The sequence below is a fragment of the Ranitomeya imitator genome, chromosome 7 (assembly GCF_032444005.1).
Source record: "Ranitomeya imitator isolate aRanImi1 chromosome 7, aRanImi1.pri, whole genome shotgun sequence".
NCBI classification, from domain to species: Eukaryota; Metazoa; Chordata; class Amphibia; order Anura; family Dendrobatidae; genus Ranitomeya; species Ranitomeya imitator.
In genome coordinates this window covers 124,746,812-124,764,700 of record NC_091288.1, presented here as the reverse complement: position 1 = coordinate 124,764,700, position 17,889 = coordinate 124,746,812, and the positions used below count along the sequence as shown (strand labels likewise).

At 44.9% G+C, this 17,889-nt stretch overlaps 1 protein-coding gene across 2 annotated transcripts in view; it reads left to right on the top strand.

Annotated features, from left to right (window-relative positions):
* The window catches only part of INPP1 (inositol polyphosphate-1-phosphatase), a 472,347-nt gene that overhangs the window by 189,453 nt on the left and 265,005 nt on the right, over window positions 1-17,889 (top strand). For both annotated transcript variants that reach the window (XM_069733793.1, XM_069733792.1), the window contains exon 2: window positions 2,655-2,878. In XM_069733793.1, coding sequence (XP_069589894.1) covers window positions 2,675-2,878 — 204 coding nt within the window. In that variant the 5' untranslated portion in view covers window positions 2,655-2,674. The remainder of the gene's footprint in view (window positions 1-2,654; window positions 2,879-17,889) is intronic.

The window sequence follows — 17,889 nt, the reverse complement described above, 5'->3', positions numbered from 1 at the left end:
TTCTAAGGAGCGGGCCCAGAGACTCCCGCGGGTTTGACTGGAAAATCAATAAGTCATCAGCAAAGGCCACAATCTTAATTTCTGTCGCCCCATATCGTATGCCCTGAAGACCTGTCCAGCCATGGAGATACTGTAAGAAAGGGTCCAAAGCCAGGTTGAACAATAAGGGTGATATCGGGCATCCCTGTCTCGCCCCTCTTTCCAAATTAATCCGGGGAGACATCAAGTTGTTCACCCAAAGTCTAGTAGTCGCGCCACGTTGAATACTCTGCAGAAATCCCAGAAAAGTCTCTCCAAAACCCCTGTAGCGCAATACTGTATTTAAAAATTTCCATGAGATCGAATCAAACGCTTTCTCCGCGTCAAGGCTGAGAAGCATTGTCCGGGGGTAGTTTTGTTGTTTGGCCATAACCGTAGCCGCCACCGCCAATCGGACCCCTAAGGTCGAGTGTCGCCCCCTCGTAAACCCCAACTGTGAGGGTGTCAATACCTGTGGCAGAAATACCTGCAGTCTATTCGCCAATATTTTAGCTAAAAGTTTTGTAGTCAACATTCATTAGTGAAATAGGGCGAAAGGAGCTCACATCAAGGGGATCTTTATTTGGTTTGGGTATAAGAATTGTGTGGGCTTCATGAAAGCCCTCCACCACCTCCCCTTTAAGATAAATATCATTGAGTATATCCACTAGAATAGGGGTATTATACGGTTGCAAAAGCTTATAATATTCTATGGTCAGTCCATCAGGTCCCGGAGACTTATTATTATGGAAAGATTTAATCGTCGATTGCACCTCCTCAATGGTTATCGGGGCAGACAAGAAATCTCTCTGCTCTGCTGTTAGCTTTGTGGGCTCCACCGAGGAAATTAAGTCCCATGCACCCTGGGCGTCATACGGTCTCTCTTTATAAAGTGTGGTATAATATGTTATAAACGCCTGTTGTATCTCAAGTGGCGAGGTGACTAGTCGGTTACTTTTGGGTTGTTGAATCTGCAGGATTGTGCGCTTGGAGGTATGCGGCTTAGTCAGACGGGCCAGTAAACTACCCGTCTTCCCCCCCCCCCCCCATCTATGGTAATGATTTTTTGTGAACTCTATATTCCTGGTTGTCCAATACATTCTATTGGTGAAACTTCTATCATCTCTGCAAGAGAAGTTAAGATTCTGCGGTCTGGTGAGACATGTCGCATGTCCATCTCCGTGGGTGTGTCTAGATGCACAAGTACGCAGCATCAAACCTGCAGCAATTACACAGGTCTGCAAAAAATATTTTTTCAAGAGCTGTTTTGGTTATTCCACGTTTTCTTTGTTTTTAAGTGCGCTGAATCCGAAAATGACATCCGTTTTGTCATAGGACATCACGTTTTCTGACAATTTAAGTAACTATGGGAATGGAGGAAATGCACTTTCAAACTCATCAGGCAACCTAAAGCTTGAAATGCTTTCAGCATTCGTCCGACGATTTTTTTGTGGTCAGGGTCTTGTATATCTTCAATGCATTGATGTGAATTAATTAATAGTAATTTTGACTTTCAAAACCCTAAGATAAAAAAAATACAAAAAATTTAGAAAAATATACTAAATTTGAAGAGAATTTTACATTTTGTGGCAAATCCTGACGTCCAGGATTTTTTTCAATATTTTTTTTTTTTTTTTCGTTTTTAGCACACCAAAATACATGGAAATTAGATGAAAATAGCTTTTTAGTCGCAGACCTGTGTTACCGATCATGTGCACATACTCTAACAATTTTTCAAGAAATTGTTGCAGTGCTGGACTTCTCCTTTTGTACTACAGAGTCTTAGGCTATGTGCACACGTAGGAAGGGGGCTGCGGGTTTTCCCGCAGCGGATTTGATAAATCTGCAGGGCAAACCCGCTGTGGTTATCCCTGCAGATTTATCCCGTTTTTTCTTGCGGGTTCCGCTGCGGGTTTAATCCTGCACTTGTTTTTCGATTGATGGTGCAGATGCAGCATCAATAGTAATGTTAAAAATAATGATATACTCACCCTCTGACGTCCCGATCTCCTCGGCGCTGCAGGCGGCGGTCCGGTTCCAAAGATGCTGTGCGAGAAGGACCTTTGTGACGTCACGGTCATGTGACCGCGACGTCACCGCAGGCCCTGCTCGCATAGCAAACCTGAGACCGGATGGCCGCATACAGCGCTGGGAGGTGAGTATAGCATTATTTTTTATTTTAATTCTTTTTTTTTTTACACAAATATGGTTTCCGGGGCCTGGAGGAGAGTCTTTTCTCCTCCACCCCGGGTACCACCCGCACATTATCCGCTTACTTCCCGTGGGAAGTAAGCGGATCAATGCATTCCTATAAGTGCAGAACCGCCACAATTCTGCACAAAGAAGTGACATGCTGCGGGTTGTAAACCGCTGCGTTCCCGCACGGTGTTTCCCGCAGCATGTGCACAGCGGTTTGCGGTTTCCGTAGGGTTTACATGTTACTATAAACGCAATGGAAACTGCAGCGGACCTGCAGCGGCAAAATCGCCACGGTTCTGCGGTAAAAACCGCAAAGTGTGAACATGGCCTTATGACCCCTCTCAGAGTAGATGGTAGACTTGTGGGTGAATCATTGTCGGAATGGGTTTCTTCTGTGCAACTTGTAATGATAACCTAAATGTTTCTTGATTTGGCAGTGAAAAGGATAGCCTAAAAGATGTCTGAAATCCTCCAAGAGTTGTTATCTGCATCTGAAAAGGCTGCAAGTATTGCTCGTGCATGTCGGCAGGAAGAAGCCCTCTTTCAGCTCTTAATTGAAGAAAAAAAAGGAGATGAGAAGAACAAAAAATTCCTCATGGACTTTAAAACCTTGGCTGATGTCTTAATCCAGGAGGTGATTAAACATGACCTTGGCAAAAAGGTGAGCATTCTCAAGACATGCATCATATACTTTGAAAGTTATATTATTTATGTCTACAAAGACTCCAAAAGGAGAAATCTTTTTATAGGTCTGCAAGTTACCATATATTTTAATAATTTGACCAGTTATGTAATTTGACTGTATAGCCATTACATGACTTGTATACTGCATTATCACCGTTTTTCCCCTGCGCATCGTCTATCTTTGCAAGTCTTCCTCTGCCTTTTTCCTCACTCCTTCCTGTCACCTCTCTATAATGCAGAATGGGGTTTAGAAATGACTAGTAGGTGGGGGAAGGAAGCTGATCTCTCTGAGATGTACTACAGAGTTTCTTATAATTACCTGTACTAATGATTTATGCAGAGTTTGAAAGTACATTTCCATTTTAGTATTTGAGTGCCTATCTTTTTTGCTTTTCTTTTGTTCCCTTTACCGTTCCTTGTATATTCTATGAATTCATGGCGGTCTGAGTCCTGGGTTACTCCAAAAAAGTATTGCGTTGTTCAGCAGGCAGAAGTACCTAACACCTGCATGTGTGTTTGAGCAATCTGATGGAACTAAGAACTGACAGGCAGGCAGTTGCTAACTACCTGCCTGTTCTGCCTGGTGCCAGCTTAGAGCGATCACAGACCACTCCTGCTGGCGGTTCTGCAGCTTCATGTCAACAGAGCAGATGTTTCAGGCTACACCATCAGTGGGGCATGACTACTCATGGCGTGCTGAATGACAGCCGGGTCCACAGTTTGACACCCAGCTCTCCACTGCATATCAGTGTGACATCGCCAGTCATTCTGTCAACAGAGCAGAAGAGAATCAGCTTCTCTGATGATGTGATGTCATTAAAATCTGCAGAATTGCTGCAAAAGTAGTCTGTGACCGCTCTGTGCTGGCAGAGATCATTGCTCTGCACAGAAGGCAGGTAGTTAGCAACTACCTGCCTGTAAGTTCTTAGACCCATAAGAAAATTTAAAATGGTCCTGGATAACCCCTTTTAATAATAATAATTTTTATTTATATAGCGCCAACATATTCCGCAGCGCTTTACATTTTAACAGTGCCAAACACAACAGTCTTAAGTAACAACGTTAACAATACAATAATTAAAGCAAAATAAAATGACCCTGCTTGTGAGAGCTTACAATCTACAATGAGGTGGGGAGATACAAAGTACAGGTGTGTATTTACAATGATGGTCCAGCCATCTTCAAGGGGTGTGGGTAGATGGAAATAGTGAATGGGCTACACACACAAACATAAAATGGCTTTGATTAGTGAACTTGGTAGGCCGCTCTGAACAAATGTGTTTTGAGGGAGCGCCTAAAACTGCAAATTGTGGATTGTCCTTATATCCTGGGGTAGAGCATTCCAGAGGATTGGCGCTGCACGGGAGAAGTCTTGGAGTCGGGAGTGGGGGTACTAATTAGTGCGGAGGTTAGTCGAAAGTCATTTGCAGAGCGCAGCGGTCGGTTAGGCCGATAGACCGTAATGAGGGAGGAGATGTAAGGGGGGTGCCGCACTGTGGTGAGCTTTGAGGGTGAGAACAAGTACTTTAAATTGTATCATGTAATGAATGGGCAGCCAGTGTAACGACTGACGAAGAGCGGACGCGTCCGAGTAATGATTAGCTAGATGGACAACCCTGGCTGCTGCATTAAAGGGACACTGTCACCTGAATTTGGAGGGAACAATCTTCAGCCATGGAGGCGGGGTTTTTGATTCACCCTTTCCTTACCCGCTGGCTGCATGCTGGCTGCAATATTTGATTGAAGTTCATTCTCTGTCCTCCATAGTACACGCCTGCGCAAGGCAAGATTGCCTTGTGCAGACATGTACTACGGAGGACAGAGAATGAACTTCAATTCAATATTGCAGCCAGCGGGTAAGGAAAGGGTGAATCAAAAACCCCGCCTCCATGGCTGAAGATTGTTCCCTCCAAATTCAGGTGACAGTGTCCCTTTAAGGATAGACTGGAGAGGGGAAAGTCGAGTAAGGGGGAGGCCAATTAATAGAGCAATTGCAGTAGTGCAGGTGGGAGTGAATCAAGGCGACAGTGAGGGTTTTTGTTGTTTCCATGGTGAGAAAAGGGCGGATTCTAGAGATGTTCTTTAGGTGTAAGCGGCACGAGCGGGCAAGAGATTGTATATGGGAGGTGAAGGAGAGATCGGAGTCTAACGTAACACCCAGACAGCGCGCCTGCTGCCAAGGTGTTATTATGGTGCCACTTACGGAGAGGGAAGTGTCAGATTAAGGGAGGTTAGTAGATGGCTGGAGCAGAAGAAGTTCAGTTTTGGAGAGGGTTGAGTTTCAGATAGAGAGAGGATATTTTGTTGGAGACTGCAGACAGACAGTCAGTGGCGTTCTGTAGTACAGTGGGGGTAAGGTCAGGGGATGACGTGTATAGTTGTGTGTCATCAGCATAAAGATGATACTGAAAGCCAAATCTGCTGATGGTCTGTCCAATTGGGGCCATGTAGAGGGAGAAGAGAAGGGGGCCAAGGACTGAGCCCTTAGGTACCCCGACAGTGAGAGGAAGAGGAGATGAAGTGGAGCCAGAGAACAGAACACTGAAGGAGTGGTCAGAAAGATAGGAGGAGAACCAGGAAAGAGCAGTGTCCTTAATGCCTAGTGACTGGAGCCTAGAGAGTAGGAGAGGGTGGTCAACACTGTCAAAGGCTGCTGAAAGGTCGAGTAGAATGAGCAGAGAGTGGTCACCGTTACATTTTGCTGTCAGAAGGTCATTGGTCACCTTGATGAGTGCAGTTTCTGTCGAATGTAGGGGGCGGAAACCGGACTGTAAAGGGTCTAGGAAGGAATGAGTGGAGAGGTAACGTGTAAGGTGGGAGTAGACCAGGCGCTCCAAGAGTTTAGAGATGAAGGGGAGATTGGAGACTGGTCTGTGGTTAATTGTGCAGGATGGGTCGAGGGTGGGTTTCTTTAGTAATGGAGTTATGATACTATTTGAAGGAGGAGGAGGGGAAAATGCCAGAGGAGAGGGAGAGATTAACGATTGTAGTTAGGTGAGTTGTGACGACTGGAGGAGATGTGAAGGAATGGGGTCAGTGGTGCATGTAGTCTGATGAGAAGAAGAGAGGAGCTTGGAGACTTCTTCTTCTGTGATGGGATCGAATGTGGAAAGTGAGTCAGGGGAGATGCAGGGAGGGATGGGAGTCACTGCACTTGGTGTCTGGGAGCGGATTTCCTGACAGATATTATCTATTTTCTCTGTAAAGTGGGAGGCCAGGTCATCAGCACAAATGTCTGTGATAGGGGCTTGTGCTTTTAGCCTGAGAAGGGAGTGAAGGGTGTCAAAAAGTTTCTTGGGGTTGTTGGATAGTGAGGAGATCAGGGTGGTGAAGGTGGTCTGTTTGGCGAGGTGAAGGGCATAGTTATATGTCTTTATCATAAATTTGAAGTGCATGAAGTCTTCTGGTGTACAAGTTTTCCTCCATAAGCGTTCAGCACACCTAGAGCATCGCTGGAGAAATCGGGTTTGCGATGAGAGCCAGGGCTTTTTAACTCTGTGTTTGGATGTTCTGAGGGTGAGGGGAGCTACTTGGTCAAGGGTGCTTCTAAGAGTGTCATTGAAGTGATGTACAGCCAGGTCAGGACAGGAAAAAGAGGAGATTGGGGACAATGATGGGTGTACGGAGCCTGAAAGTGTGTGAGGGTTAATAGCATGTAGATTTCTGAATGTGTGATAGGTAGGAGAGTGCTTAGGTGGGCGAGGAATTGTGAGTATGAAGGATAGAATGTTGTGGTCAGAGTGGGGAAGCGGTGAGTTATCTAGGTAGGAGATTGAACAGAGCCAGACAAAGACCAGGTCAAGGGTGTTACTGTCTTTGTGTGTTTCATAGGTTGAGAGCTGTGAGAGTCCTAGAGCAGTGGTTAGTGATAGAAGCTGGGATGCAGATGTGGAAGTGAGGCTGTTAATGGGGAAGTTGAAGTCTCCCAGGATAAGGGTTGGTAGTTCTGAGGACATGAAGTGTGGCAGCCAGGCTGAGAAATGGTCCAGGAAGTGGGTGGGTGAGCCTGGGGGCCGGTATATGACCGCTTCTCTGAGGGAGAGGGGACGAAAGAGCCTGATGGTGTGGACCTCAAAAGAAGAACATGAGTGATGGAGCTGGGGGATCACCTGGAAAGTGTGTTGTGGGGACAGGAGTTTGCCGACTCCACCACCATGTCTGTTAGTGGGTCTCGGGGAATGTGAAAATTTTAAGCCACCATGGGAAATGGCAGTAGGAGAGACCATGTCAGAATCCTGAATCCAGGTTTCCGTGAGGGCCAACAGATTAAGAGAGTTTTTCAGAAAGTAATTGTGTAGGAAAGAAAGCTTGTTACATACAGACCGTGGATTCCAAAAGGCATAATTGAAAGAAGGAGATGGAGTGCAACTAATATTAGTAAGATTATTAAGGTTTCGAAGTGAGGTAGGGTAGGGGTTGAGGTTGGGGGATGGTGGACCAGGGTTGGGGGAGAGGTCCCGTGAAATCAGTAGGAGTAGGAAGATAACGATCAAGTAGTTTTTGGAATTGTACGAAGTTTTTTTGTGCAGTGTGTTTGGGCAAGATCGGCTGAGGTTTTTCAGGAAGGTGAGAAGTGCATGGGAGCTGTGCATGGGAGAGGGAAGGAGAGAGGAGCTGATGTGTGAGTCGCGATGGAGGGGAGATTGGGCGGTGAATGTGGATTGCAAGAGAACATATGAGGATAGGAATAAAGCACACGGATAGAAGGGAGAGCAGAGTGTGGGTTACCTGACTCCTGCCCTGACTAACTGTCATGTAATAACTGCTGTATCACGATGCTTATCTTCGTGATGCTTTGCTTCTGGGATGCTGGCTTGCACCCCCACATTCGGGCACCCCTAAGGATGTTTCTACATTTATAGTCCAGAATGCTGGGTCAGAAGAGATGGATTGTGGGAACTGGTTGAGGATAATTTGGCAGCTGGGGCCAGCACACCAGGGGTTTTTTAGATGATCAAAGATATTCAGCCTGGCTACATCTATTTTAACACCTTCCACCTTTTAAAGGACTTATTAGCAAAAGAAGTTTACCAGGGGGGTTGGTTATGTAAAAATAGCTAAATAAATTTATATTTGCCCTCTATTACCCTCTTGGACCCAGCACAGACCACTCCCAGGCTCGCAATCCACCCCCGGCTGTGAACCTGTTAATAGTTGCTGTCAATCTCTGACAGCGGCATTTAACTCACGCTTCCGGGAAGCTCACCGAAAATCCCGCCCATTGGTGACCCCTTCACTATGGTTGTCTAATCACCCCTTCTTTTGCCCCATTCGAAATAAAACAATCAAAAAATCAAACATACACATATTTGGTACTGCCACGTTCAGAATCACCCAATCTATCAATATAAAAAAATAATTAACTTGACCGCTAAATAGCATAGCGAGAAAAAAAAATGAAAAAACCCCAGAATTACGTTTTTTTTGGTTGTCGCTATATTGCAATAAAAAGCAATAACGGGCAATCAAGAGACCGTATTCACACTAAAATGGTATCAATAAAAATGTCAGCTCGGCGCACAAAAAATAAGCTCTCACTCAGCCCCATATCACGAAAAATGGAGACGCTACAAATCTTGGAAAATGTCGCCTTTTTTTTCTTTTACCAAAGTTTGGATTTTTTTCCACCACTTGTATAAAGAACCTAGACATGTTTGGTGTCTATGAATTCGCAATGACCTGGAAAATCATAGTGTAAGGTCAGTTTCAGCATTTAGTGAACATGGTTAAAAAAACACTACAAAAACAACTGTGGAATTGCTTTTTTTTTTTTGCAATTTCACCGCACATGGAATTTTTTCCCCGTTTTCCAGTGCACAACATGTTAAAACCAATGGCCATTTTGACCGAAAAATAAAAAAGTTAAGGCTCTAGGAAGAAGGGGAGCAAAAAACTAAAAAAAACTCCGGTCATAAAGGGGTTAAAGAGTTTTTGCACAGAATGATTGTTTAACCCCTTTACCCCCAAGGGTGGTTTACACGTTATGGACCGGGCCAATTTTTAGAATTCTGACCACTGTCCCTTTATAAGGTTATAACTCTGGAACGCTTCAACGGATCCCGGTGATTCTGACATTGTTTTCTCGTGACATACTGTACTTCATGATAGTGGTAAAAATTTCTTTGATATGGCAAAACAAACTTAAATTTCACAATTTTCCAACTTTGAATTTTTATGCAATTAAATCACAGAGATATGTCACACAAAATACTTAATAAGTAACATTTCCCACATGTCTACTTTACATCAGCACAATTTTGGAACCAAAATTTTTTTTTGTTAGGGAGTTATAAGGGTTAAAAGTTGACCAGCAATTTCTCATTTTTACAACACCATTTTATTTTAGTGACACATCTCATTTGAAGTCATTTTGAGGGGTCTATATGATAGAAAATACCCAAGTGTGACACCATTCTAAAAACTGCACTCCTCAAGGTTCTCAAAACCACATTCAAGAAGTTTATTAACCCTTCAGGTGTTTCACAGGAATTTTTGGAATGTTTAAATAAAAATTAACATTTAACTTTTTTCACAAAATATTTACTTCGGCTCCAATTTGTTTTATTTTACCAAGGGTAACAGGTGAAAATGGACGCTAAACCTTGTTGTACAATTTGTCCTGAGTACGCCGATACCCCATAAGTGGAGGTAAACCACTGTTTGGGCGCATGACAGAGCTCGGAAGCGAAGGAGCGCCATTTGACTTTTTAATGCAAAATTGACTGGAATTGAGATGGGACGCCATGTTGCGTTTGGAGAGCCACTGATGTGCCTAAACATTGAAACCCCCCACAAGTGACACCATTTTGGAAAGTAGACCCCCTAAGGAACTTATCTAGATGTGTGGTGAGCACTTTGACCCACCAAGAGCTTCACAGAAGTTTATAATGCAGAGCCGTAAAAATAAAAATAAAAAATTCCCCCCAAAATTATTTTTTAGCCCCCAGTTTTGTATTTTCTTGAGGGTAACAGGAGAAATTGGACCCCAAAAGTTGTTGTCCAATTTATCCTGAGTGCGCTGATGCCCCATATGTGGGGGGGAACCACCGTTTGGGCGCATGAGAGGGCTCGGAAGGGAAGGAGCGCCATTTGGAATGCAGACTTAGATGGAATGGTCTGCAGGCGTCACATTGCGTTTGCAGAGCCCCTAATGTACCTAAACAGTAGAAACTCCCCACAAGTGTCCCCATATTGGAAACTAGACCCCAAAAGGAACTTATCTAGATGTGTTGTGAGAACTTTGAGCCCCCAAGTGCTTCACTACAGTTTCTAACGCAGAGCCGTGAAAATAAAAAATCTTTTTTTTCCCACAAAAATTATTTTTTAGACACCAGTTTTGTATTTTTCCAAGGGTAACAGGAGAAATTGGACCCCAAAAGTTGTCCAATTTGTCCTGAGTACGCTGATACCCCATATGTTGGGGTAAACTCCTGTTTGGGCACACGGGAGAGCTCGGAAGGGAAGGAGCACTGTTTTACTTTTTCAACGCAGAATTGGCTGGAATTGAGATCGGACGCCATGTCGCGTTTGGAGAGCCCCTGATGTGTCTAAACTGTGGAAACCCCCCAATTATAACTGAAACCCTAATCCAAACACACCCCTAACCCTAATTCCAACGGTAACCCTAACCACACCTCTAACCCAGACACACCCCTAACCCTAATCCCAACCCTATTCCCAACCGCAAATGTAATCCAAACCCTAACTTTAGCCCCAACCCTAACTGTAGCCTTAACCCTAACCCTAACCATAACCCTAGCCCTAACCCTAACCCTAACCCTAGCCCTAACCCTAATGGGAAAATGGAAATAAATACATTTTTTTAATTTTTCCCTAACTAAGGGGGTGATGAAGGGGGGTTTGATTTACTTTTATAGCGGGTTTTTTAGCGGATTTTTATGATTGGCAGCCGTCACACACTGAAAGACGCTTTTTATTGCAAAAAATATTTTTTGCGTTACCACATTTTGAGAGCTATAATTTTTCCATATTTGAGTCCACAGAGTCATGTGAGGTCTTGTTTTTTGCAGGACGAGTTGACGTTTTTATTGGTAACATTTTCGGGCACGTGACATTTTTTGATCGCTTTTTATTCCGATTTTTGTGAGGCAGAATTACCAAAAACCAGCTATTCATGAATTTCTTTTGGGGGAGGCGTTTATTCCGTTCCGCGTTTGGTAAAATTGATAAAGCAGTTTTATTCTTCGGGTCAGTACGATTACAGCGACACCTCATATATATCATTTTTTTATGTTTTAGCGCTTTTATATGATAAAAACTATTTTATAGAAAAAATAATTATTTTTGCATCGCTTTATTCTGAGGACTATAACTTTTTTTTTTTTTGCTGATGTTGCTGTATGTCAGCTCGTTTTTTGCGGGACAAGATGACGCTTTCAGCGGTACCATGGTTATTTATATCCGTCTTTTTGATCGTGTGTTATTCCACTTTTTGTTCGGCGGTATGATAATAAAGCATTGGTTTTTGTCTCTTTTTTTTTTTTTCTTACGGTGTTTACTGAAGGGGTTAACTAGTGGGACAGTTTTATAGGTCGGGTCGTTACGGACGCGGCGATACTAAATATGTGTACTTTTATTTTTTTTTTATTTAGATAAAGAAATGTATTTATGGGAATAATATTTATTTATTTTTTCATTATTTAGGATTTTTTTTTTTTTTTTTTTACACACTTGTAAAAAAATTTTTTAACTTTTTTACTTTGTCCCAGGAGGGGACAATACAGATCGGTGATCTGCCTGTTTTCACAGCACTCTGACAGATCACCGATCTGTCTCAGAGCGCTGCAGCGTTACCAAGTGCCTGCTCTGAGCAGGCACTTGGTAAGCCACCTCCCTCCCTGCAGGACCCGGATCCGCGGCCATCTTGGATCCAGGACTTGCTGCAGGGAGGAAGGTAGGAGACCCCCGCAGCAACGCGATCACATCGCTTTGCTGCGGGGGTCTCAGGGAAGCCCGCAGGGAGCCCACTCCCTGCGCGATGCTTCCCTGCACCGCCGGCACATCACGATCATGTTTGATCGCGGTGTGACGGGGGTGGTCCGTGACCACTCCTGGCACATAGTGCCGGATGTCAGCTGCGATAAGTAGCTGACACCCGGCCGCGATCGGCCGCGCTCCCCCTGTGAGCGCGGCCGATCGCCTATGACGTACTATTCCGTCCTTGGGAAGTAGGGCCCACCCCACATGGACGGAATAGTACGTCTAATGGCAGAAAGGGGTTAAACCAAGTACAGGGGCTCGGTGCTCCATGAGGGGCAATCATTTATATACACCTTCCCACCTGCTTGTTTTCTCTGTCTCCACCCTCCTCTTCTTTGAAAGCTCGGGCTTCATAAAGCCAGAGAAGGGTGGACATAGATGGGAAACAAAGAGTTGGGAAGGTTTATTTAAATATTTCACTACGCCATGATACACTGAGCGCCTGTACTTAGTTTGAACAGTCAGTCTGTACTGACCATCCTTTATATTTGCCCCTTGCCACCTGTTTCATTTCTATCCCTGCCCCTCCCTCCTGCAACCCCTTCATGACTTTTCGAATTTTGTTCTTGCGCTTTTGTTTTTTGCTCCCCATCTACCCAGAGCCAAACTTTTATTTTGTATTTTTCTGTCAATATAGCCATATGAGGCTTGGTTTTGTGGGACTAGTTGTACTTTTGAATGACACCGTTGATTTTACCATATAGTGTACTGAAAAACGGGAAAAAAATCTGAATTCCAAGTGCGGTAAAAATGCAAAGAAAGTGTTATTCCACCATTTTTTTTTTTACCATGCCTTTAAATGCTAAAACTGGCCTGGCAATATGATTCACCAAATCAATACGAGTACGCTGATAAAAAACATATATAGGTTCTTTTTTTAAGTGCTTTTAAAAAAGATCTGAAAAAAAAAAAGCTATTGTTTTTATTTATTCTTTTTATGTTTCCATTTTTCAGGATCTAGGGCTGGGTGAAGGCTTATTTTTTGGTCCCTGAGCTGACGTTTTTATTGATGCCATTTTAGGGTAGATAAAATATTTTGATCACCTGTTATTTGCATTTTATTGTAATGTTGCAGCGGCCAAAAAAAAGTGTATTTTGGCATTTGATTTTTTTTTTCCTCTTTATGGCTTTTACTGATCTCATTAATTTACCTTACATTTTGGTTGGATGTCGGAGTGCAACGATTCCAAATTTGTATTTTTCTATTTTTTTTGTTTCAATTGTTTCATTTTCAATGGGGCAAAAAGGGGGTGATTTGAATGTGTTTTTTAATTTTTTATTGGTGGCTTCAATGGTCTATAAGATACTTGAAGAAGCTGCGATCATTCGATCGCCTGTGCTATACATGACCTAACAGGACTTGAGCACTGCTATGAATCATGCAGAAATCATGATCACGGGTCGGCGTTCAAAGGACATTCACAATGACACGAACTTGCGGTCTTCTGCAGACCCCCACTGTCATTGCAACCCATCAATGAGGCGGCCGGAGACGTGTTCTGATGCGTGCTACTGCAGAGGAGATAAGAGCACAGGGGCCAGTATAGAAAGGAGCTGGCACTTCTGCTCGGGTGCTTCGCAGTTCACCTGTCGCCTTCACAAGAATGGAGACAGGTTCGGAGTAGCAGCAGCCACAGCATCTGTATGGGAAGCCCCAAGAGCAGGTGCAGCGTCGTTGTCCCCGTGCCAGTGGGGGTGCCAGCCGTACCACAGGCAGACGGGATTCTGCAAGAGGGCAAGGAAGCATTTCCAGTCAGCGAAGATTCACAAGGTGGACGAATCTGCAAACTCCAGAGATGATCTCCCGGCTGTGACGCATCCTTCCTTTAGACCTCTACTATTTGATTGTGTCTGGGTGGTAAGTGATCTTCATGAAAGTGAACTCTTGTTAATGTTGTTTCCCCTTCTCTCTCTTCATTTATTGCCAGTGAAGAAGTGTGTGGATAAAGCCCAGGCAAAGAAGTGTGCACTTTGTAAGACCTTATTGCCCAACTCAAATCTGAAGGCTTTGTCAATCCTGAATAGATCAGACCTTGGCGGAGGAGACCACTAATTTTGTCACTAACTTAAGATCCATCATAAAGGTGGAGAGTAAGGAGGCCCTTAGATCCCTCTCTTAGGGAAAGCAAACAGGGAAGAAGGACAAAGGGAAGTCTCTCCAATTTCGGATACTTTGTATGAATCAACATATGAGGACGAATCTGGTAGATCCTCCTCTACGGCCTCCTCTTCAGATAGTGGCTCAGGGCACCATTGTTTTCTGCTAGATGAAGAGGATAGGCTGGTAAAAGCAGTCAAATTCACGATGGGCATTGTGGACACTAGGCCAAAGAAATTGGTCAGGATATAATGTTCCGAGGCCTAGGTAAAGGAAAATGGAAATCCTTTCCGTTGATTGAAAGGTTTTGGGCTTTAGTACAGAAAGAGTGGAAGAGACCAGAAAAGAGCGTCTCGCTTTCCCTGTCCTTCAAAAGTAAATATCAACCTTCCTCATCATTATGGGATACAGCCCCTAAATTGGACGTGGAGATAACTAAAGCTCTCTGCCCTTTGATGATATGGGGGCATTGAGAGAGCCCCATGATATGAAACAGACACCTTTCTTAAGGGTACATGGGAGACATCAGCAGGAGCTCTGAAGCCGGCACTAGCAGCGACATGTACAGTACTGCCAGCTCCTTGATGGTTTGGCTGGATCGTTGGATTCCCAGTTAAAGTATAGGTTGGCAAGGGATAACATCTTGGCCACTATTCCACTTAAACGGGGGGGAACAGCTATTTTCCTATCTGATGCTTCTGTGGACTTTATAAGGCTGGCGGCTAAGGAAGGCCGCACTTTAGGGCTCTGTGGCTAAAATGCTGTCTGGGAGACATTCAGTCAGATCGAGACTGTGTTCCATCCTGTGTGAGGGAGAGTATATCTTTGGTCCGGCCCGGGACAAGATGCTGGAGAAAGCGGGAGATGCAAAAAAGTGATTCCCTAGTCTGGCTATGCCTGCCTGCAAGCGTTCTTCGTATAATCTTCCTGTTTCAGAAGGAAGGCCTCCCAGGGAGCAAGAAAAATGGGATGATCGCCGGCCAGTAAATCACAGCAAAGACTCCTAGCCCAGGGAGGGGGAAGGCTTTCCTTCTAATTCCTTTTTCTGTGCCAAGGAGGGAATTTCAGCCAGTAGCTGGATCCTCAACCTGGTTAGATCCAGACTGAGATTAGAATTCCAGTTGGTCCCACAAGGAAATTTGTTCTGACACCCACACCCACAACCCCCATCCCAGCTCCTCTTTGACAGCGCAATTAGCACTAGAGATGGAAGTCCTGGACCTAGTTCAAAAAGCCATCCCACTGGAAGTCCTGGAGTCTGAAAAGTGGGGGGTGCTGCTCTCCTCTCTTTCTAATAAGCAAGCCAGACATTTCCTTCAGTACTATAGTTAATCTGAAGGCTCTGAACATATTCCTGAAGGTTCAGGCCTTTAAGATGGAATCCATTAAATCCGTAATAAAGTTGCTTTTTCCTGTTGTTTTTTTTTTTTTGTTTTTTTTGTGTGGCAGTCCTGGATTTGAAAGATGCATACTATCATGTGCCCATATATATGGAACATCATAGATATCTTATGACATTCCTACCATCATCATGGGTGACTTCAACATCCCCATTGACACCCACCAGTCAGCAGCCTTCAAACTCCTGTCCCTTACTTCATCATTTTGACTTACTCAGTCTTCACCCGTTTCTGCTCCCTATCTAACTTCACCACCTTCCCTCTCCCTCTATCCGACCACCATCTACTCACTTTCTCATCACTGTCCTCCACACCTGTCACCCATGTCCAGCAACATGCGCACCCCCGCAGAAACCTTGCACACACTCTGACTCTATTAACCCCTTCCCGACCTTTGACGCCACGTAGGCGTCATGAAAGTCGGTGCCAATCCGACCCATGACGCCTATGTGGCGTCATGGAAAGATCGCGTCCCTGCAGATCGGGTGAAAGGTTTAACTCCCATTTCACCCGATCTGCAGGGACAGGAGGGGTGGCTTCACCCCCCCGTGGCTACGATCGCTCTGATTGGCAGTTTCACTTTCAACAGCCAATCAGAGCGATTTGTAATATTTCACCTAAAAAACTGGTGAAATATTACAATCCAGCCATGGCCGATGCTGCAATATCATCGGCCATGGCTGGAAACAGTAATGTGCCCCCACCCCACCGATCGCCCCCCCCCCCAGTCCTCCGATCAGTCCTATGCACCGCTCCGTCCTGTGCTCAGCTCCCCCCGTGCTCTTGTCCGCTCCCCCCGTGCTCCAATCACCCCCCTGTGCTCCGATCCAACCCCCCTGCACTCCGATCCACCCCCCGTGCTCCGATCCACCCCCCCGTGCTCCGATCCACCCCCCCATGCTCCGATCCCCCCCCCCGCCCGTGTCTCCCCTCACCCCATCATACTTACCGATCCTCCCGGGGTCCGTACGTCTTCTCCATGGGTGCCGCCATCTTCCAAAATGGCGGGCGCATACGCAGTGCGCCCGCCGAATCTGCCGGCCGGCAGATTCGTTCCAAAGTGCATTTTGATCACTGAGATATAACCTATCACAGTGATCAAAATTAAAAAAAATAGTAAATGACCCCCCCCCCCCTCCTTTGTCACACCCATAGGTAGGGACAATAAAAAAATAAAGAATTTTTCTTTCCCACTAAGGTTAGAATAGGGTTAGGGTTAGGGTTAGGGTTTCGGTATGTGCACACGTATTCTGGTCCTCTGCGGATTTTTCCGCTGCGGATTTCATAAATCCGCAGTGCTAAACCGCTGCGGATTTATGGCAGATTTACCGCGGTTTTTCTGCGCATTTCACTGCAGTTTTACAACTGCGATTTTCTATTGGAGCAGTTGTAAAACCGCTGCGGAATCCGCAGAAAGAAGTGACATGCTGCTGAATGTAAACCACTGCGTTTCCGTGCAGTTTTTCTGCAGCATGTGTACAGCGATTTTTGTTTCCCATAGGTTTACATTGAACTGTAAACTCATGGGAAACTGCTGCGGATCCACAGTATTTTCCGCAGCGTGTGCACATACCTTTAGAATTAGGCCATGTGCACACGGTGCGGATTTGGCTGTGGATTCGCTGCAGTGTTCCATCAGGTTTACAGTTCCATGTAAACCTAGGGAAAACCAAATACGCTGTGCCCATGGTGCGGAAAATACCGCGTGGAAACGCTGCATTGTATTTTCCGCAGCAAGTCAATTCTTTGTGCGGATTCCGCAGCGTTTTACACCTGTTCCTCAATAGGAATCCACAGGTGAAATCCGCACAAAAAACACTGGAAATCCGCGGTAAATCCGCAGGTAAAACGCAGTGCCTTTTACCCGTGGATTTTTCAAAAATGATGCTGAAAAATCTCACAACGCAACGTGGGCACATAGCCTTAGGGTTAGGGTTGGAATTAGGGTTGTGGTTAGGGTTGTGATTAGGGTTATGGCTACAGTTGGGATTAGGGTTAGGGGTGTGTTGGGGTTAGTGTTGGAGGTAGAATTGAGGGGTTTCCACTGTTTAGGCACATCAGGGGTCTTCAAACGCAACATGGCGCCACCATTGATTCCAGCCAATCTTGTATTCAAAAAGTCAAATGGTGCTCCCTCACTTCCGAGCCCCGACGTGTGCCCAAACAGTGGTTTACCCCCACATATGGGGTACCAGCATACTCAGGACAAACTGCGCAGCAATTACTGGGGTCCAATTTCTCCTGTTACCCTTGTGAAAATAAAAAATTCTGGGCTAAATAATTATTTTTGAGGAAAGAAAACGTATTTATTATTTTCACGGCTCTGCATTATAAACTTCTGTGAAGCACTTGGGGGTTCAAAGTGCTCACCACACATCTAGATAAGTTCCTTTCAGGGTCTAGTTTCCAAAATGCGGTCACTTATGGGGGGTTTCTACTGTTTAGCCACATCAGGGTCTCTGCAAACGCAACGTGACGCCCGCAGAGCAC